Source organism: Haliotis rufescens, unplaced genomic scaffold (genome assembly GCF_023055435.1).
Source record: "Haliotis rufescens isolate VD_foot unplaced genomic scaffold, xgHalRufe1.0.p SCAF_13, whole genome shotgun sequence".
NCBI lineage: Eukaryota > Metazoa > Mollusca > Gastropoda > Lepetellida > Haliotidae > Haliotis > Haliotis rufescens.
This window is the reverse complement of record NW_025963813.1, coordinates 5,298,937-5,322,828: the sequence shown is the minus strand read 5'-3', so window position 1 is coordinate 5,322,828 and position 23,892 is coordinate 5,298,937. Positions and strand designations below refer to the sequence as shown.

The window sequence follows — 23,892 nt, the reverse complement described above, 5'->3', positions numbered from 1 at the left end:
TCCCATCCGCCTTCTGTTCTTGCCACCCAGGACAGGCAAGATGATAAGCATACCAGATCAACGACTGCCCACTCCCAACCCGCCTCAACACCCGTCCCGTTCTCCCTAATGCACAACGACGATCAGATCCCGTATCAAATTACTGCCTTAGTCACCAAGCCTCAGCGAATATCACGCAGTACAGAGGCCGTCATAACCACTCACGTATGTCACACATATAAGGGAGTCAACTGCATGGCGGACGCTTATCTCCTCTATCAGTTATTGGGCATGACGTCATACGTCATACAATCGACATTGTCCAATATATATGTGCCCAAGAGTTAGTGTAGGGGCCAGTACTGTTGTAGAAGTCTTGTGTAGTCTGTAAGCGTCATACAAGGAAGGAAATCGCCGGGCGGTGACTGTTCGCTTTATCAGCTCTACCATGGTGCTGAAGACTTGCCTTCTGCTGTGCGGCCTACTGGGGAGCGTCACCCCCCATGGATATCTCTCCGTCCCCCTTCAACGTTCAAGTATGTGGCGTGGAGGGTTCGCCGTCCCTGCGAATTACGACGACAATGGTTTGCGGTGTGGCGGTCCCACGGTATGTACGGAGTCGCTCTTAGATTGTATACAGTGAACACCCCGTTAATCCGGAAAGCCTGTATTCCGGGAGATCTTCATTATATACCCACGAGTCGATAATCGAGTTCGCTATGTGGTTTCAACACTGCCGATGCGACGTTACCTTGTAACACCCGATCATCTGGATATATGTGAATCCGGACGATTCCAATGGGCGTCCTCCAGATAAACGAGGTTCCGTTGTTGATTCCTTGCGATAATGTTATCAAAATTGATTTTAAGACTTTGTATATCAATATTATTACATACAAGTACCTATTCATGAACTGCCAATACCTTAGTTTACAGTATGCGATATGCTACTGGTAGACAAGCTTTCATAAAACATAACAATATTTTCTAAGCTTTTACTTATTATACAAACATTTGAAAAAAAAAAAATTCCCACTGTTCTATCATGTGTCGCCGTAACAGAGAATCACTGTTATTTAAATTCAATTCTACATTTACCTCAAGCTTTACAGCATATCAGAAAATGAATATACATTTCAAAATACAATATTGCCCCCCCCCCCCCCCCCCCCATACACACACGGTTTTTGTGTAGGATATACAGTAAACTACGGTTAAAACGAACTCAAAGGGACCACTAATTTTAGTCCGTTGTAACCGTTGTTCGTTATAAACATATATGCACCATATATACAGCAAATGGCTTGGACCAAAAAAACAGTTCGTTATATCCGAAGTTCGTCATAAGCGTGTTCGTTATAAACGTAGTTTACTGTATAGTAATAAACTGGCATATGCTACAAGTTTCAAATGGAGAATACACATACATGTATGTACTTCACTCACATCTGAACTTTCCTCCCACATTAAGCTTACACGCCGTGATATAACTGGAATACTGTCAAAAGCGGCGTTAAACCCAACTCACTCACTCACACTCACATCTGAACTTATTTGCATGATGCAGACACTTCCAAAAGTTATATAACTGTTTTACATTCTGTGACATTTGTTTTAGGACAGTTTGAATCGGAATGTTTCAACAATTTGGCATCATACATTTCTTTCTAATTTCCAAATATAATATTACACGTGCCGCAAATCATACAATATAGGTACGAACCCTCTTGCGGCACGTTTTCCAACAAATTTGATATCATTCACTTCGGTGTGGGTTCAAGATAATGTTGGCATGACACCAAATTGTCCATTCGTGAACAAATATTGGATAGTTTAAACAATAGAATGTAATGACGTAACAGATGTGGTTTTAACATAGTGAGTGAGTTGGGTTTAACGTTGCTTTTAACAAACAGTTATTCCAGTTACATCACGGCGTGTCAGCTTAATGTGGGAGGAAAGCACGAAATGATGCAGGTCTCGAACGTTTACCACTTCGGTGAAACCCACAAGCACGGGTATGGTGCTGACAAACCTAGAAACATAATCGGGGCGAACCGGGATTCGAACCCACAATCATAGGTGTCTGGCGTGCCCAAGGGACGCAACTCTGCACAGCGAATCGCGGCGCCTTAGACGACTGGGCCACCCGTGCCCCCAGTTTGACATAGAGAAAATGGCCTGAGCAGCATGTGGCTAGAAACTGATCATAAATAACGGGCAAACAGGGAATCTATACATTATACAAATAATTAATCATAGCAAGGTCTTTTTTCAATAACAGGGCCCCGAGGACCCAACCCCTGAGGTTGTCTTTGTTTTCGTATAATGACCTCGCCAAGAATAATCGATTTTTTTTGTTTTATCGAAATTTTATTTTATAAAGTGCATATTTTCATTTTTATGAAAGAAATATCGGCGAAACGTGTTTTGTCACTTACAGACGCCATATTGCTTTTAATCAGACGAGTAAAAAAATACAGAGATATAATATTCAACGTTATGAAAAAAGAATGAATGTTAAAAATAAAGGTCATTATTTACATATTTCACTGCCAATGAAAAACTCGCAAACAAAAGACGTCATATGTAAAGAAAGAGCAATGTGTACTAAAGAACGCCAGTGCACAAAAAAGACACTACAAACTGCTACAGGTCAACGTTGACAATAAAGAACGCCAGATGGCGCTGCAAGTTGTGAGCTCCAACTATCAGATCACGTGATTACCTATTCAGACAATCAGCATGAAAGAAACAGTGTAAACTTTAAGGAATGAAATTATATAACAAAGACAACTGTCTAAACTGCGGGTACGAAGATCTCTGCTGATCATTTTCTGTGCGTGTTTTTTTTTATTCTTGAATGCAATGTAAGATTTTCGTCGATAACATCTTGGGTCTCATGACCCGAAAACCACAAACAGTTCACTCAGGCGTACTGTTACATCAGGTTGACGTGCGTACCGAGTTAATCGGTTTAAATCTGTAATCTCGCGAGAGTTGATTGTTGTCCTTGTTGCCCTCACACGGTCACGGTGACCTGGAATATGTGCGCATTAGTGAGAAGCGTATTGATGAATAGGTTACACTCATTATCTTGGAGGAGTGGGGGCGGTCGGGTAGCCTAGTGGTTTAAGCGTTAGCTCGTCACGCCGAAGACCCGGGTTCGATTCCCGACATGGGTACAATGTGTGAAGCCCATTTCTGGTGTCCCCCCGCCGTGATATTGCTGGAATATTGCTAAAAGTGGCGTAAAACCATACTCACTCACTCACTCACTTGGAGGAGTGGTTGCTTTGAGTGACTGAATAGACCGGTGAATGATTGAGTGTGTTTGTGGCCGGGTGAGTGAGGTGAAACGGAGTTCTTCTTTTACTGGATTGAGTGAGTGATAACCACAGGAGACACAAGCAATAAGATGCACACATTCTAATCATATGTGTAAACAACCCGGACTTCCGAGGCATCACTTTACCATCTAGGATCCAGGCTACTCCGTGTGATTGTTGCCGAGTAGATTTTCTAAGAGATAAATTTCTTACACCCCGCCACGAAAAGGTCAGGCTGCACGTGGATTTCTGAGAGGCTGAATAAATCCCTTATACCCCACATCATGGCAAAAAGCCGCACGCTTTTTTCCGAGTCAATGGAAGTTACGTGACATAGCGCCAGCTAACCCCAGCTCATTCGAACAGCTGTTTTCTATCTATTTTTAATTGTCGAAGTACGAATGTTCAGTGTTGTATCAACCCACCCACCCACGCACGCACGCACGCGCACACACACAGTGAGAGTTGTATATATTTGACGAAAGGTGAGAGCATAGAGCGACGGAATCCACATGAACACGAACCACCATATAAACTGCCGGGCAAATAATCGTGTACACCTATGTTTGGTGGTGATTTATAATGAAAGGAAGAAAAACTGTTCATTCGACGGTGATGTATTTCATGCGGGTTTTAAAGTATTTTAGACCTTATGTTTGTAGAATTTCGGTGACTGTTTTCAGCTTTAGAAAGTTTTCATAATGAATTTGTTGGTCAAATCCAATTTTCAAGCGTATACTTTCTTTTGCCAAAAACACATTTAAAGGTCTCGGGGGAATATATATACCAATGTTTGGTGGTGATTTATAATGAAACGAACAAAAACTGTTAATTCAACGGTGATGTATTTAATGCGGGTTTTAAAGCATGTAGACCTTATGTTTGTATGATTTCGGTGACTGTGTACAGCCTTGGAAAGTTTTCATAATGTTTGCAACTTGTCGGTCAAATCCAAAGTTGCGTCCCTTGGGCATGCCAGAAACCTGTGATTGTGGGTTCGAATCCCGGTTCGCCCCAATTATGTTTCTAGGTTTGTCAGCACCATACCCGTGCTTGTGTGTTTCACCGAAGTGGTAAACGTCTGAGACCTGCACTTCTGACAATAGGTTGTAAAAAATATCATCATTACTTAAATCTTTTTGGGCTTATCGTGGGTTATCATGTTGTTTCGTAAACCAACACGAGTGGTTGTGAGATTCCGCTGACGCTAATAGACCGCCTCCGTGGTCAAATGGTAGAGCGTCTGCCCGGAGAGCGGAAGGTCCGGGGTTCGATCCCCGGCCACATCATACCAAAAGATAGTACTAGGACCCCATAAATAAACCCCATTTCACTTCACCTCACCTCACCTGTCGCTATTACTGGTAGCTTAGGTTGTTTTGCTATTTCTGGTGCAGGTAAAAGACATGCGCGAAGGTTCAGATTTTGTAATTTATGTCGGATGTCATTCAAGCCATGTGTCAAACCTTTAATACCACAACTAATTTTACTGAATAAATAGGAAAAGCAGTCCTAATCCATCTATGCATTCCTATTCAAGTTTTTCCTTTTAATAGTCAAAAGAATCACAAGTGAAATTGAGATTTGTGACATGTCAGTAATTACTGAATCGAGAATGTTTGTTGTCATTCTTGTCGGTATTAAAAGTTCTATTTCTGCAAATAAGATTTGTCATGATCTTGAAGTTCGAGTTTCAGCAAACACAGTGACAACCACCTGTTAGGAAGCTGCGATAACCCACTGTATTGTCCAATGGTTGTGTATCTAAACACTTCGAAGAGATGACTTTTTATTATCCGGATTCTCCACCAACTGACGTAGCTTGTGATTGGGAACCGTTTTGCCTAGCTCTGGGCGTGGTGCCGTTTCCTACGACACAATGACCAATATAGTGGGGGAATTAACTTGGAGGAGCTGATTACTCGGCTATCACCTTTAAACAGAGAGAAGGCTGTTGAGTCCCTTTAAGTCTTTATTCGTGGCAGAGTGAAAGTTCGTACATAAAGAGATATTCAAACAATATTACAATACAAGATAGATGCAGTCAATGACTTGTTACTTTAAATATAATTGACAACCATATATGAATAGATAGTGATTGGTTTGAAAGTTTCTTAACAGGATTGTTCTAATAAATTTGATTTCAACATATTTTATTGCGGAAAACCAAATGGATTAGGCACAAGTGACACACTTACGAGGCCTTCTCCTATATACATTTCGTTACATTGTGGTATGTGAATTCTGTGGTGCAGAATAAATGTACAGCGCATAGGAATTACAAGTCATGAGAAAATATAATAACACACACATATTCATATGCATACAGTATTACACACAAACACATGTACCTACATACACTCACACATACATAATTATACATATATACATATGATGAATTTACATTTTTGGTATACAATGGTACATGATATATTTATAAAATAACACAGTAGTTAATAAACTACATGTAATAGACATTTTAACTACAGGTAATAGAAAGTTTAAATTTATGTGAAGGGCGGGAAATCTAGAATGTAACTAAGCGTTGATAATTACAGGGAATGCTATTGTTTTACATCAAAATCAGAGTGTTGAAACAACCATGTATTATATGTGCATGTTCTAATAAATAAGGTACAAAAAGCGAATTGTGAATAATGATGGACTGGGGAGTATTTTATGCTGAGACATTTCAACTGTTAACATTTACATTTACGGCATTCTTGCGTTACTGATGTATTTTACATACAAATATATTGAACATATATAATTTCAATGCCGTAACTGCTTAACCAACTGATAGACGTAGCATGGCCAATATTTGCATGAGACGGTATTTACGTGAGATTACCCGCGGGTATTTACCACAATGTACTCTTTCTCATGCTATTTAATGTACGACTTTATCTATCACTTGGCACATTATTGGCTGCAGTGTTTTTGTGAGATAAAACATACATAAATTGACATGTAAAACATCTTCTTTCTTTCACATCTCTTTCAATCTTTTTTTTCTGGCAGCTCCAAATTTCCAAATGCGCCCAAAATAACCTTTTTGGTCACTATGTTCCCCCGAGGACATCATTTATTTTGCATACCCTTTCATCTTTTGCCAAAAAAAAGAAAGAAAAGATAATTGCATTTTCTACATAATTGAAAGGACAGACAATCTTTAAATAAAACGCACAGGGCTAAATAGGGCATTCGTGTTCCAAGGTCAAGGCACCAGCTGCCAATATAGAGTTGTCGACATGCAGACGCCATCTTCCCGAGTCAAGGGCGTTAAGTGACTATAAAAGTCCAGTTTACACTCAGTTAATCCCCTTGCTTCGGGAAGCAAGGGTAGACGGAGACATCGTGCAGTCGACTGCTGTAGATCACACTGATGAAGTTCTGCATCAGTGCTCATGCACTCATGTGTGTCTGGCAGAGATTACGTTTTCGTAAAAGCTTCTCAGTTCCGCCCCCTTTTATCCAGTGAATTATTTTGTTTTCATGCCTTACCACTCAAAAGTATAGACAAGAACACCAATTATTTCATATTACTATAATATATATGTCGTGCAATGAACACCCGATTCTTCCATATTACTATAGTCAATCTGTCATGCAATGAACATCCGATTCTTTCATATTACTATAGTCAATCCGTCATGCAATGAACACCCGATTCGTTCATATTACTATAGTCAATCCGTCATGCAATGAACACCCGATTCGTTCATATTACTATAGTCAATCCGTCATGCAATGAACCCCCGATTCGTTCATATTACTATAGTCAATCCGTCATGCAATGAACACCCGATTCGTTCATATTACTTTAGTCAATCTGTCGTGCAATGAACACCCGATTCGTTCATATTACTATAGTCAATCTGTCATGCGTAATACCCGATTCTTTCATATTGCTATAGTCAATCTGTCATGCAATGAACACCCGATTCTCTCATTTACTTAAGTCAATCTGTCATGCAATGAACATCCGATTCTTTCATATTGCTATAGTCAATCCGTCATGCAATGAACACCCTATTCTCTCATTTACTTTAGTCAACCTGTCATGCAATGAACATCCGATTCTTTCGTATTACTAAAGTCAATCTGTCGTGCAATGAACACCCTATTTTTTCATATTACCATAGTCAATCCGTCATGCAATGAACACCCGATTCGTTCATATTACTATCGTCAATCTGTCGTGCAATGAACACCCGATTCGTTCATATTACTATAGTCAATCTGTCATGCAATGAACACCCTATTTTTTCATATTACCATAGTCAATCCGTCATGCAATGAACACCCGATTCGTTCATATTACTATCGTCAATCTGTCGTGCAATGAACACCCGATTCGTTCATATTACTATAGTCAATCTGTCATGCAATGAACACCCTATTTTTTCATATTACCATAGTCAATCCGTCATGCAATGAACACCCGATTCGTTCATATTACTATCGTCAATCTGTCATGCAATGAACACCCGATTCAACCATTTTACTATTATCAATCTGTCATGCAATGAACACCCGATTCCTTCATATTACTAAAATCAATCTGTCATGCCATGAACACCCTATTCAACCATTTTACTATAGTTAATCTCACTGACAGAAATAGTTAGTAAAGCTTACTCACTCACTCTCACTCTCTCACTCATATTAAAAGACACAAAGCCTGACGCTCTGCATTAAGGGGCTAAAACAAGGACTGGTAAGCTCGGAGTCAGTATAGTGGGGTATCCTTGTTAAAACTACAAAATGGCATCTAAGTGGGCTAGCACGAGAAAATAGGCATAAGCAGACACACACGCACGCACACGCACGCACACGCACGCACATGCATACACGTTGTTACATAAGTTCAGGCATCACCTCACCTCACCATATCTGTCAAAATACACTTTCAACAAGTTTATTAAAAAAATAAAATACAGCCGCGTTGTGTCTTTTCTGATAAACTCCTCGTTGTGCCATTGAGGCAGACTGAAAGTAGTTCCGGCATAAAGTATATTTGCATTTCACATAATTTCAGATATATACAGTATTTAATCACAAAATATATAACGCGTATAAGCACGATGAACTGCATATGATAAAGATGATGTTGTTTGACACCGTTGATTTAGAAACAGAAAATACAAAATGATTAAGAGATGTGTTTGGGCGGAGATTTAATTTTCTGGTCGAAAGAGGAGAAACTTTCAAATAAGGTAAGGAAGTGCACGAGCATCTTCTGTTATACAACGAAAGGAATTCTGGGTAATGCAGATGGGATTGGGTTTGGGATTAACGGACGTTCTGGTCTTTTTATTTCTGGAAATATTTCTCAATGCAAGTTTATATCTTACACTCTGGTCACTCTCTCGATGACCTCTGTACGTGACTTTTGAGGAGTTTGGGGGATTATCAGGGTGTATGGAAAAAGGCAGCACACTAATCTTCACCCATCGCTGACCCCATTCCGATTGTCTCCCTTGAGCAAACACTCTCCGCCAGGGACCACGACATATATGTCTTTATACCTCACTATATTTGATATAAGCGACTTATAGCACTACTGCCATAGTAGTTCCAATCGTTTGTATTGTCACGTGTTTATCTCGCGGTAAGGGTGTAACTTGAATTGGGTGATGCTTTGAACCGATGCAGGTCAGATTACCGGGCCATTCAGACAACAAATACTTCCATTCTACTCTTAAGTTTTTAAACGTAAATATCACAAGATTTCTTCGTGGTCTGCCCGGGGAACACAAGTTTGGTGATGATCCCTGGCCGCGTCATACCAAAAGACGTGAAAAGATGATACTTGTTGTTATCTACCCGTGAATATTCGGGTTAGGATAGGTTTTCAGCAACTTATTCTTACCGTAAAACGCCACTATGCTTGTCGTAAGAGGCGTCTAACGGGATTGGGTGGTAAAACTCACTAACTTGGTTGATGTATGTCATCGTGTCCAAAATGTGTAGATAGATGCTCATGATATCAATCACAGGATTGTCTGGTCCAGGATGGTTGGTTGGTTGGTTTGTTGTTTAACGTCGCACTCAGCAATATTCCAGCTATATGACGGCGGTCTGTAAATAATCGAGTCTGGACCAGACAATCCAGTGATTGACATCATGAGCATCGATCCACGTAATTGGGATCGATGACATGCATCAACCAAGTCAGCGAGCCTGACCACCCGATCCCGTCAGTCGCCTCTTACGGCAAGTATGGGTTGCTGAAGACCTATTCTACCCCGGAATCTTCACGGGTCGGTCCAGGATGGAATATTTACAGACCGCGGTCATATAGCTGGAATATTGCTGAGTGCGGCGTTAGACAACAAACAGACAAACAAAACTTGTTGTTACCGTGCCTGGTGCTCGGCACTAAGGGCATAAATCAAGGACTGGTCGGCTTAGAGAGGGTATACTGTGTCTGAGTGGACTATCCATGTTTAACAACTGTGGGCTAGCACCATAAAACCGGCATGTTTTTTTACTTGTACAAGCAGACAAAATAGCATGCACGCACGCACGCACGCACGCACGCACTCACAAAGTTCTGCATGCCTTCAAATTCCCAGGAAGAACATTCGAATTTATCATTTCATTACTTTTTCCATATATTGCTGTAAAAGCACAGTTCTAACTTACGATTGCTCATTTTGAACTTCAGGACGGGGATAGCATTATTTCCATATGACTAACCTTCAACAACTGTATTGTTTGACGTTATTTGTGATCACTGGGATTCATGACAGTATTTAACATTTAACAATGGAAGACAGCGTGTGGAGGAAGACGTGCGTAATCGATCATGAACTCTAAATTGCATAACACGTGCCCTTGGAAGCGACAATAAATGGACATTGGTTATATTTGTTCATATATCTGGAATTCCTAGACACTTAAATCATATTCACTGGTTAATCATTGTTTAGGTTTATTCTCAGGCTCCTGGTTGTGCCATGTTGTGCTCTGATTCACTTCCTGTAGCCGCTCAAATGCGCCCCGCCTGAGACAAATTTTCGCGGAAGTTAGCATGACACAAAGACCCCATCTGTATACGGTTTCAACATAAGGCAAATCTCGATTATTGGTTCACGAAGCACGCAGTAGTTCAACATATCCATTGTTGGGAATAGGAAGATTCATCAATCTCACCTTTGTGGCTTGGTCACGTGGATTAAATAAAATGTATTCTCACAAAGAAACGTTTTTTATTACCCTTGTTACACTCCGATGTTTTACTGTTTTGACAAGTGTGGAGGTAAATCATATAATCATTATACTCATTTCCTATTGGTATACAGGATTAGTAGGGGAGAGTCGCAGTTCAAGTGTGGGTCGGGTTCGACTCCCCACGTGGTTACATTGTGTAAAGCCCATTCCTGGTGACATAGGTCATGAGATGATTTGTTTCCCGATTGTCACTCACTCATTTAAGTGTATTAATATCCGAGTTGTATAGAAATTATTATTTTGTTCAGAATACTCGCACATAAGACGCCACGAAGGCGTTAGGTCATGTTTCGCGTATTTTCTATCTTACCACACAGGTGCAGAAGACGTGAATACATGTTTGATAGAATGAGTTAACGTGAAATCAGCATTCTTTCAATGAATGGGATGGGGTGAGGTGAGGTGAGATGAAATATGTTTAAACGTCGCCTTCAAGATTATTGCACTTATATAGCGACGTGTTGTGTGTGCGTGTGGCTGCTTCCACTTGTCCGGTTATGTAGTGCTAGCTCACTGAGACACCATGCCGCAGTTTAACATGAATACCCCACGCAGACACAGTATACTGACTCCGAGCCGACCAGTCCTTGTTTCAGCCTCTTAATGCCGAGAACAGGACAGGGTAACAACAAGTACCATCCTTTTAACGTAGTTTGGAATAAAGCAGCCGACCTTCCGCTCTCCGGGCAGAGGCTTTATCGACAACACCACGGAAGCGTTTTTTAGTGAAGATTGTGACACACGTTCAAAATAAACCCATCCTCGAAGAAGTTCTCGCTTCCCCCACTGTCTGGTTGCTGTTTCTAGTGTATACACGGGTCACTGCCATTTGTCCCATCTGTAAGTGAGCGCGTGAAAGTAAGACATTGTGTGTGTTTAATTTAAATATCATCAACATCATAAGTTATCAGACAAACAAAATGGCTTTTTCGTAGCATCTTCCCCAGGCAAGGGAGTTAACTGACTATAAAAGGCCAGTGTCCTCCCTTGTCGAACGAGGCTGTAATTATGGAGCTATATTTTGGCTATAGTCCAATCAAAATCGCGTAACGGACAGGTGATTAGATCGCAAATGGTAGTTGTCAGGTGGTGATACCAGCAAGCAACATTTGCCATGCTTATAAGAGTGATCATTAACTGAATGCGAAGTTAAATTCTTACAGCAAAGTAAGTAGTTGAAATTGTTGAATCACTGATTTTGAATGACTTGAAACAAACGAGCCAGGGCCGCAATTAGATCCGACTCAATTACCCCATGAAGACCAGACACGAATGAGCAACACTGGTAACATGAAACGACTGGTATCAAATCACCAATTCTTAACTTTCATTACTCGAGTCGGTTTAGAACCATGGCACATCAATTTGGTAAAAAATACACAAATGACTTGATTATTCTTAATGCTAATTCGGAAACAGCAGCTTCTCCCCCAATTACAAGCGTACATGGGTCTGATGATGTCGGACAAAAAGAAAAGCCTCGGGGTATACTCAGCAAATTTGATTCAGATCTCCTAAACACGACTTTATTTGTTTGCCAGTTCAAATTGTATGTCAATCTAGCCCTATACACACAGAAGCTGCCTGAGTATTGTCATGTGATATAAATATCTCAAAAGTGTGAGTTGGTTTCAACATCCCTTTACACAGTATTCCAGTTATATCACGGGGTGTCAGCTTAATGTGGAAGGAAAGCACGAGGTGATGCAGGTCTCAGACGTTTACCACTTTGGTGGAACCCATGAGTACGGGAAAGGTTCTGACAAACCAAGAAACAACCGGAGAGAACCGGGAGTCGCACCCACTATCACAGGTCTTTGAGGCGCAACTCTGCACAACGCCTTGCTACGCTTGGGCGACTGGGCTACCCTTGTCGCATAAAATGCACAGGAGAAGACAGAGGACGTGGATCATGAAGTCAACCGGGTTTGAAGAGGTCGTCAGAGACCCATGCTTACCGTAAAAGGCCACTATGCTTGTCATAAGAGGCGACTAACGGGATCGGGTGGTCAGGCTCGCTGATTTGGTTGATGCATGTCATCGTATCCCAATTGCGTGGATCGATGCTCATGATGTCAATCACTGGATTCTCTGATCCATGGCCTGAGATTCAGAACAAGATGCTTTGAGTTCTTACTGAAAATGAATCAAAAGAAGTGCACATGATGGCAACAACAACAACAACAACAGCAACAACGTGTAGAGTTCATTAAAGGAACGTGAGATGTGACTGACGGGATCGGATGGTCAGACTCGCTGACTTTGATGATGCATGTCATCGTATCCCAATTGCGTGGATCGGTGCTAATGATATCAATCACTGGGTTGTCTGCTCCAGGCTCGATTAATTACAGAACGCCGTCATATAGCTGGAAATTGCTTAGTGCGGCGTTAAACAACAAACAATCAAACAATCATTAAAGGAATGTGTTGTTGTTTTTGTTTTCCATCATACGAACATTTAACAACCTAATTAACCTTTTACTTCCAGAGACAGTTTAACAAGAACAGTGGCAGGTGTGGCATATGCGGAGACCCCTGGGACGCCACCGACAAGGAGAACGAGGCTGGGGGAAAGTACGCCAGTGGCATTATAAGTAAAACCTACAATGAGGGGGATCGGATGGCTGTGGAGGTGGTCATCACCTCCAACCACAAGGGTTACTTTGAGTTCCGACTGTGTCCACACAACAATGTCCACACACCGGCGACCCAGGCCTGTCTGGATCAACACCTGCTACAAGTAGAGGTTAACAGGGTGATGGCAACCAAGTACCAGCTTGGGACGGGTACCGGCACCTTCCGTATGAACGTTCTACTACCTCAGGGCGTCACATGCTCCCAGTGCATCTTTCAGTGGAAGTATCGGACAGGTTGGTCTATTTCACAGACAAATAAATAGTTTAGGAATAGCCGGGCGATCTGTATCAAGTACGTTCATCTCGGACAGGCAGGGTGAGGTAAAACGTCGCATTCGAGATTACCGCACTTATATAGACACGTGCATGTGTGTGTAAGTGTGCGTGTAAGTGTGCGTGCGTGCGTGCGTGCGTGCGTGCGTGCGTGCGTGGATGTCTCTTGCATGCGTGCGTGTGGCTGCTTGTACTTGCCCGTACTAATGCCGGTTTTTTGTTTGCCCGACCACTGAGAAACATGCCGCTGTTTAAATGGATACCCCACTCAGAAACAGGGTACTGACTCCGAGCAGACCAGTCCTTGTTTTATCCCCTTAATGAGGAGCGTCAGGCAGGGTAATAAAAAATATCATCTTGTCAGTATGACGCGGCCAGGGGATCGAACCACAGACTATCCACAAGACCACGGAGACGGTCTCATATAATAATGACAAGAAATGCAAAGAAATGTTAAATCAAAACGTGATTGTCATAGTGTCGTTAGGTATCGAGTATTTTAGGTTTTACATCTTCTTTTAAGAGTGAGTGAGTGAGTGAGTATTGTTTTACGCCACTTTTAGCAATATTCCAGCACTATCACGGCGGGGGACACCAGAAATGGGCTTCACACATTATACCCATGTCGGGAATCGAACCCGGGTCTTCGGCGTGACGAGCGAACGTTTTAACCACTAGGCTACCCGACCGACCCTCTTCTTTTAAGAACGATGGGGAGTACTTCTGTTTTCGGGCGTGGCCACCAGGAGAAACTCACTAAATCGGCGCTGGGCAGCATGTAACCATATAAAAATTGCATCAGTGAATGATTTCAACTCATATTGATGCAGTTTCAGCAGCTCGTATGCGGCGCGCTGACATTGGTCTAATTTTTTTCGATCGCTCAAACAATTTCTTTTTTGTAAATGTTGCCAAATCACACCGGGAAGACTATCATGGACACATGAGCATGTTCAATCATTTTTACAATTATAAATTAAAAAGCTTCGTTACGCTACAGATCGTGAACTGGAAATTGCTGCATGGATCTTCGGGGAATTCTGCGTACACAATACAATGAGCATTATTGAATGGGGTTTTGTGGGGTTTAAATTAAACAAAATTAATGTCGTAAAAAGGTTTCAAGACTGAAAACGCTACAGATCGGGAACTAGAAATTGCTGCACGGATCTTTGGGGAATTCTGCGTACACAATACAATGACGTCATAATTGAATGAGGAAAGCATAATTGAATGAGGTTTTGTAGGGATTATATTAAACAAAATAAATGTCGTAAACAGGCTTCAAGACTGAAAATGCAGACGAACCAATTATCTACATAATTTGCCAAAACAGGACTTTGTATTACTAACAGATGTTCAACTTCAAACTGAGTCGTGATAAACTGCTTGAAGGTTGATGGTTTATCAGCTGCTCTAATTACTGGTATTTGACTTCACCGTCTTCCTCATTCCTGAACAAATAATAGTTGCCTTCTCACTGGGATCCAGTACATGTGACGCAAACATTCCCCTTTCAACATTCCGACCCGTTGCACAGCCTGATCGCAACCCACCCATGTGTATCGACTACTGGGTGATCAGGGAGGATTTATTGCGAGGACTGTGAAAGTCGTGACGTTTGACTTCCTCTCTCTCTCTCAAAGACACAAGTAAATGAGCATATTGTAGATATATCACCAGGACATTTATTGTCATAGGAAACAGATTCTTGAGACCATTGTTCGTGTTCGTCTACCCTTACAAAGTGACATGACCTAAAGGTTGGTATTTATCGCTAAGGAAGTTTCTCTCATATCGAGAATATTCCGCAGCGCAGATAGTGCAGGAAAACAGTCGATATTTAAGGCATATACTGCACTGCGTGATACATTCGTGCACTGGTGTGACGGTATTGGTGTTGGATCCAGTGTAATAAACATACTATGTGGTTGAAAACAAATTAATCTATTTGGGAGAAATACGTCTGTTTCAAAACGGAAAGTCCGCTTTGAAATATGACAGCTTTACCTTCCTAAAACCGAGTTATACTTAGAAATATTGATATGACTGTTTAGTGGTTGATATTAACAGACAAAGCTAAAATATACGTGGTTCTTACTTTCCCTCATGACTGTACTGAGTGCTCTCAAGATAAATGCCATTTCGTGTTTCTATTTAATACTTTTGTTTTTCGTTGCTAGGCAACAACTGGGGGTGTGAAGGTTCAGACTGTGGTTTAGGCAAGGGTCCTCAAGAACACTTCGTCAACTGTGCCGACATTGAAATAACACAAAGCGGGCAACCTCAGACGCAGACTCCGGACCCTTTCCAAACTTCGACCCCCAACCCGACCCCACGTACTACTCCCGTTCCGACGCCAGCTGCCACACTTCAACCATCGACTGCAGCACCAGCAACATTGGCTCCAACAACTTCTCCCAGCAACGTCAACTACGACAACTGCCGAGCAATAGGAGAGTGGACAGGACAGATTGGAATGACAAACTGGTGTAAGACAAACTGCGCCCTCGGGAACTGCCCGGCTTCTCATTGCCTCTGTGGAGCATCAACCTTGGCTCCAACTTCTCTTTGCCTCTGTGATGCATCAACGTTGGCTCCAACTTCCAACTACGACAACTGCCGAGCGATAGGAGCCTGGACAGGACAGATTGGAATGACAAACTGGTGTAAGACAAACTGCGCCCTCGGGAACTGCCCGGCTTCTCGTTGCCTCTGTGGAGCATCAACGTTGGCTCCAACTTCCAACTACGACAACTGCCGAGCAATAGGAGAGTGGACAGGACAGATTGGAATGACAAACTGGTGTAAGACAAACTGCGCCCTCGGGAACTGCCCGGCTTCTCATTGCCTCTGTGGAGCATCAACCTTGGCTCCAACTTCCAACTACGACAACTGCCGAGCGATAGGAGCCTGGACAGGACAGATTGGAATGACAAACTGGTGTAAGACAAACTGCGCCCTCGGGAACTGCCCGGCTTCTCATTGCCTCTGTGGAGCATCAACGTTGGCTCCAACTTCCAACTACGACAACTGCCGAGCAATAGGAGAGTGGACAGGACAGATTGGAATGACAAACTGGTGTAAGACGAACTGCGCTCACAATCCCCCATTTTGTCCATCCAGCCGCTGTGACTGCAGTTAGAGATGCTCTCACACCGAAGCATGCCATTATTATGTATTCAATGCTTAATGCACTTTCCACCATAGTCGCACACAGTACATTCAAGCCGTTATAATCCACGCCTACGACCTCCGCCATTTTGAAAATTCCGACAAAAATCTGACGCGGCTTGTCAAAACTTAAATATTGTGAAAAATTATGTACTCATCCATTGAATTCAGGCGAACGTTTTGCAATCGATAAACATCGTGTTACATTTGCCCAACGATGCATTGACAAGAACCAGGGACATGCTTCAACATTTCTTAATAAACAATTAGTAGGAAAACAATACGCGCCCAGCAGGTCGTTTTACATATTACCCACTGTGGTCGAATGACACACCGACAAGAAATGTGTTTTCACTGTCATCTTGTAGTGTTGTGGTGACGTCGCGTTAACAATGCGTGATGTAATGAACAATGGCTGGCGTAATATTATTTTGTACTCAACAAAGCAGCAAGGGCAAGTCATGGTGCTTGAAAGATTTACCAACATTGAATATCACTTCTGAGAAGTTATTACAACCCTCAATACCTGACGACGGAACTAAAGGGACACATCTTGATACTTTGATAAGAAAATCGATATTTTGTGCTGTGTGTTTTAGATAACATTGAAGCTTGGCACATCATAAAAGAAAGACAAAAAAGGAACATGTTCCCAATACTTTAGAAACAGTGATTTTTGTAGACGTCTCAGATAACTTTTGGCCATTTCTCACACAATGTTCCCTGTTGGCCAAGGCTGAAAATATTATCTTGTCCCCATTAACCAGAGGTTGCAGCATGTCATATTCTGAAATCTGATATACAGTCGGTATGTGGTCCGTCTGATGACATTACATTTTGTCGTGTAGTTTGCCGCTAGACACAACTTGGACTTTTGACCTCCGTGTACCACTGTGACTGCCATGGCAACCGTGTTAAGCTGATCTCTCCAGCTCATGCTTCATCTCTCCACGTGCAATGTGTTCACGGAGACAGGGTGTCGGTATAGAAATTTAAGTTACTTTTGATATATTCTTGTGCGCATTTCCTTAATTAGCACCTTTCAAAGCACTTTTACATTTGTTTGATAAAGAAGGGGTATATTTGTGATCACTTAGTACTGGATGAATGTCATCTTCCCAAGGCAAGTTGTCCAAGGTACAGAAAATCGCCGTGAAGAGTTGCACCCATTAGCCCTGCCAGGATACTGTGATTCTCCACGATTACGATCCTTGGCTTGTCAGAACGGGTTTCAACAACGTGGTAAATGGCTACCAGGCGTTCCAGTCCTTTAATGCAGTAACAATAAATAACAATAAATAAATAACAATCAATAAACAGTGAAGACAGGTTAAATAAAGCCTTCAGGGTCTGAGCTAAACATGGTGCACTGTGACCAAGTTTTCTGTGGGACAAATATGCACCTCGTACGCATTCTAATACACACAAGTGCTTTTTTTTTGTTGCGATGCTTGAATTATTAAATATATTTTTCAACTATCCCGACTTGGTGAACTTTGTTTAATTGCGATGTAGTCCCGATTAAGTTTTACCTCGGAATATTTGTTATTGGATAGATTATGTCCCTTGGTAGTATAATTGCATTTACGACGGCGAGTCAAAGTGACCACAGCTTCGTCACACTACAATGCATCGTTCGGGATTACTCCGGTCCTTCCGGGACAAGCTGAATGCGGGTTGTGAGAAAGCATTCATGACCAACTCGTCCCATTCCGGGACAAGCCGAATGTTGTAGGATTCAGAAACGTGCGAGTGGTGACGAACAGCAAGAAAGGTGCAACCGTCTCCGCTTTAAAGCTCAGAAAAAGATGAAAAATTACAGAGATACGTTGTGTGTTTCACAACCAGATCGACAATAAATAGATAAGTAAAAATTATCTGTATAAATTACCACCAAAGACAATAAATAGATCTTAATTGCGCATGATCTAAAAATGTCCATAAAAACTGCTTTGCGTAAATTCAACTGTTTATCATAACCATGCTAAAATCACGAAACAGTCGCATATAACTTGATCTGACGACACAACAAAACCAGTCAGTGTTTGGTATTTGCAAAACAAGAATTACCGCAATGAAACAAGGAACTAGTCAGTGGTCGATGTTCAACGGGTGAACAAAAAGGATCTATTTTTATTTTTATTTTTATTTCTGGAACCAGTCGATCAACATAAATAGATGAATAAGTTACAGTGAATAATCTGCAAAAACCACATCCATATCAATATGATCAATATGGGAAGTAAATAAATAAATAAATTTGATAATGATGATGATGATTTTAGATTAACAATTCTCTTTCGGTAAAACACATGCCCCGCGTGTTATATACTACTCAAAAGAACACCCGATTCTTCACATTACTATTGTTAATATGTCACGGCATGACAAATTAACTATTGTAATGTGTAACTATTGTAAAGATGACATGATATGGTAGCTTCTAAAATGACGACATGACATGGTAGCTTCTAAAATGACGACATGACATGGTAGCTTCTAAAATGATGACATGACATGGTAGCTTCTAAAAAGATGACATGATATGGTAGCTTCTAAAATGACGACATGGCATGGTAGCTTCTAAAATGACGACATGACATGGTAGCTTCTAAAATGACGACATGACATGGTAGCTTCTAAAAAGACGACATGACATGGTAGGTTCTAAAAAGATGACATGATATGGTAGTTTCTAAAAAGATGACATGATATATTAGCTTGAAAATGACGACATGACATGGTAGGTTCTAAAATGACGACATGACATGGTAGCTTCTAAAAAGATAACATGATAAGGTAGCTTCAAGAATGACGACATGACATGGTAGCTTCTAAAATGACGACATTACATGGTAGCTTCTAAAAAGACGACATGACATGGTAGCTTCTAAAATGACGACATGACATGGTAGCTTTAAAATGACGACATGACATGGTAGCTTCTAAAATGACGACATGACATGGTAGCTTCTAAAATGACGACATGACATGGTAGCTTCTAAAAAGTTGACATGACATGGTAGCTTCTAAAATGACGACATAACATGGTAGGTTCTAAAAACATGACATGGTAGCTTCTAAAATGATGAAATCACATGGTAGGTTCTAAAATGATGACAGATATGGTAGCTTCTAAAATGACGACATGACATCGTAGGTTCTAAAAAGATTACATGATATGGTAGCTTCTAAAAAGATGACATGACATGGTAGCTTCTAAAATGACGACATGAAATGGTAGGTTCTAAAAAGATGATATAACATGGTAGCTTCTAAAAAGATGATATGACATGGTAGCTTCTAAAATGATGACATGACATGGTAGCTTCTAAAATGACGACATAACATGGTAGCTTCTAAAATGACGACATGACATGGCAGCTTCTAAAAAGATGATATGACATGGTAGCTTCTAAAATGATGACATGACATGGTAGCTTCTAAAATGATGATATGACATGGTAGCTTCTAAAATGATGACATGACATGGTAGCTTCTAAAATGGTGACATGGCATGGTAGCTTCTAAAATGACGACATGACATGGTAGCTTCTAAAATGACGACATGACATGGCAGCTTCTAAAATGACGACATGACATGGTAGGCTCTAAACTGATGAAATGACATGGTCGGTTCTAAAATGACGACATGACATGGTACCTTCTAAAATGACGTCATGACATCGTAGGTTCTAAAATGACGTCATGACATCGTAGCTTCTAAAATGACGACATGAAATGGTTGCTTCTAAAATGACGACATGACATGGTAGCTTCTAAAATGACGACATAACATGGTAGCTTCTAAAATGACGACATGACATGGTAGCTTCTAAAATGACAACATGATATGGTAGCTTCTTAAAAAGATGACATGACATGGTAGCTTCTAAAAGGATGACATGACATGGTAGCTTCTAAAATGACGACATGGTAGCTTCTAAAATGATGACATGACATGGTAGCTTCTAAAATGACAACATGATATGATAGCTTCTAAAAAGATGACATGACATGGTAGCTTCTAAAATGATGACATGACATGGTAGCTTCTCAAATGACGACATGACATGGTAGGTTCTAAAAACATGACATGACATGGTAGTTTCTAAATTGATGACATGGCATGGCAGCTTCTAAAATGACGACATGACATGGCAGCTTATAAAATGACGACATGACATGGTAGCTTCTAAAATGATGAAATCACATGGTAGCTTCTAAAATGACGACATGACATGGTAGCTTCTAAAATGACGACATGACATGGTAGGTTCTAAAAACATGACATGACATGGTAGCTTCTAAAATGATGACATGACATGGTAGCTTCTAAAATGACGACATCACATGGTAGGCTCTTAAATGACGACATGGCATGGCAGCTTCTAAAATGACGACATGACATGGTAGGTTCTAAAATGACGACATGACATGGTAGCCTCTTAAAAGATGACATGACATGGTAGCTTCTAAAATGATGAAAACACATGGTAGCTTCTAAAATGATGACATGACATGGTAGCTTCTAAAATGACGACATGGCATGGTAGCTTCTAAAATGACAACATGACATGGTAGCTTCTAAAAAGATGACATGACATTGTAGCTTCTAAAATGATGACATCACATGGCAGCTTCTAAAATGACGACATGACATGGTAGGTTCTAAAATGACGACATGACATGGTAGCCTCTAAAAAGATGACGTGACATGGTAGGTTCTAAAATGATGACATGACATGGTAGCTTCTAAAATGATGACATGACATGGTAGCTTCTAAAATGACGGCATGGCATGGTAGCTTCTAAAATGACAACATGACATGGTAGCTTCTAAAATGACGACATGACATGGTAGCTTCTAAAATGATGACATGACATGGTAGCTTCTAAAAAGATGACATGATATGGTAGCTTCTAAAATGACGACATGGCATGGTAGCTTCTAAAAAGACGACATGACATGGTAGCTTCTAAAATGACGACATGACATGGTAGCTTCTAAAAAGACGACATGACATGGTAGGTTCTAAAAAGATGACATGATATGGTAGTTTCTAAAAAGATGACATGATATATTAGCTTGAAAATGACGACATGACATGGTAGGTTCTAAAATGACGACATGACATGGTAGCTTCTAAAAAGATAACATGATAAGGTAGCTTCAAAAATGACGACATGACATGGTAGCTTCTAAAATGACGACATGAAATGGTAGCCTCTAAAAAGATGACATGACATGGTAGCTTCTAAAATGATGACATGACATGGTAGCTTCTAAAATGATGACATGACATGGTAGCTTCTAAAATGACGACATGGCATGGTAGCTTCTAAAATGACAACATGACATGGTAGCTTCTAAAATGACATGACATGGTAGGTTCTAAAATGATGACATGACATGGTAGCCTCTAAAAAGATGACATGACATGGTAACTTCTAAAATGATGACATCACATGGTAGCTTCTAAAATGACGACATGACATGGTAGCTTCTAAAATGACCACATCACATGGTAGCTTCTAAAATGACGACATGACATGGTAGCTTCTAAAATGACGACATGACATGGTAGGTTTTAAAATGACGACATGACATGGTAGCTTCTAAAATGACGACATGACACAGTAGGTTCTAAAATGACGACATGGCATGGCAGCTTCTAAAAAGATGACATGAAATGGTAGGTTCTAAAAAGATGACATTATATGGTAGCTTATAAAATGACGACAAGACATAGTAGCTTCTAAAATGACGACATGATATGGTAGCTTCTAAAAAGATGACATGAAATGGTAGGTTCTTAAAAGATGACATGACATGGTAGGTTCTAAAATGACAACATGACATGGTAGGTTCTAAAAAGATGACATGACATGGTAGGTTCTAAAATGACGACATGGTATAGTGGGTTCTAAAATGACGACATGACATGGTAGCTTCTAAAATGACGACATGACATGGTAGGTTCTAAAAAGATGACTTGACATGGTAGGTTCTAAAATGACGACATGATATGGAAGGTTCTAAAATGACGACATGAAATGGTAGGTTCTTAAATGACGACGTGACATGGTAGGTTCTAAAAAGATGACATGGTAGCTTCTAAAATGATGACATGGCACGGCAGCTTCTAAAATGACAACATGACATGGTAGCTTCTAAAATGACGACATGGCATGGCAGCTTCTAAAATGACGACATAACATGGTAGCTTCTAAAATGATGACATCACATGGTAGCTTCTAAAATGACATGGCATGGCAGCTTCAAAAATGACGACATGACATGGTAGCTTCTAAAATGATGACATCACATGGTAGCTTCTAAAATGACATGACATGGTAGCTTCTAAAATGACGACATGACATGGCAGGCTCTAAAATGACGACATGACATGGTAGCTTCTAAAATGACATGACATGGTAGCTTCTAAAATGACGACATGATATGGTAGGTTGTAAAAAGATGACATGACATGGTAGCTTCTAAAAAGATGACATGACATGGTAGCTTCTAAAATGACGACATGATATGGTAGGTTCTAAAAAGATGACATGACATGGTAGCTTCTAAAAAGATGACATGACATGGTAGCTTCTAAAATGACGACATGATATGGTAGGTTCTAAAAAGATGACATGACATGGTAGCTTCTAAAAAGATGATGTAACCGGGACTGTGTAGGTATACATGAAGACCAGACACAGGCTACGGGTGTGAGAAAAAAAAGTGACACAGCGCGAAAGAGGAAGTCAGCAAAATTTAGAACAATTATTCCAGGGGAGTCACCATGCAGTCACCTTAAAGAAGTGGCTGAAGCGTCGCCCAAGCTCACAATAGATATGTGTACCCTACCTACACACGAGTCCCAAAGAGGAACAGGTCAGCCGAAATTGCTGTCAGAAGGCGACCTAACATCAGAAGTGGCCGAAGTGCCGCCCACGCTGACCACAGAAACTAGCTTACCTCTGAGTTATTATAGACACGTAAGTACAGACACGTTTTTTGAGGATTTAGGGGAATATCTACAAACACATTGCAACTTGTACACAAATAAATATTTATTATTTCGGTGGTCCATCTATCCATATTTTATTTGTGTACAGCAGAGACCATATAATATATTTTCTCTGTTTTACAGCGACGAATAACTGTGCAAGAGAGATTCGAAGCACCCTTGCATGATGTTTGACGATCGTCACCCTTCAAGTCGAGACTTGCATCAAGTCTAGCTTACTATTCC

The 23,892-nt window shown here is 40.8% G+C and overlaps 1 protein-coding gene across 1 annotated transcript; it reads left to right on the top strand.

The window, feature by feature from the left end:
* Window positions 1-206: 206 nt before the first annotated feature.
* LOC124152360 lies at window positions 207-18,112 on the top strand. The gene is made up of 3 exons (XM_046525282.2): window positions 207-586; window positions 13,039-13,420; window positions 15,643-18,112. Exons 1-3 carry the CDS (start codon window positions 428-430, stop codon window positions 16,602-16,604), a joined length of 1,503 nt encoding a protein of 500 aa, XP_046381238.1. The 5' UTR covers window positions 207-427; the 3' UTR covers window positions 16,605-18,112.
* Window positions 18,113-23,892: the final 5,780 nt, after the last annotated feature.

What these genes read in the sequence shown, in the direction of transcription:
- LOC124152360 (XM_046525282.2), top strand. Translation starts at nt 428, where the DNA reads ATGGTGCTGAAGACTTGCCTTCTGCTGTGCGGCCTACTGGGGAGCGTC. An exon ending in TGCGGTGTGGCGGTCCCACG is followed by an intron (nt 587 to 13,038) that starts GTATGTACGGAG and finishes TTTTACTTCCAG; the next exon opens with AGACAGTTTAACAAGAACAG. An exon ending in TCAGTGGAAGTATCGGACAG is followed by an intron (nt 13,421 to 15,642) that starts GTTGGTCTATTT and finishes TTTCGTTGCTAG; the next exon opens with GCAACAACTGGGGGTGTGAA.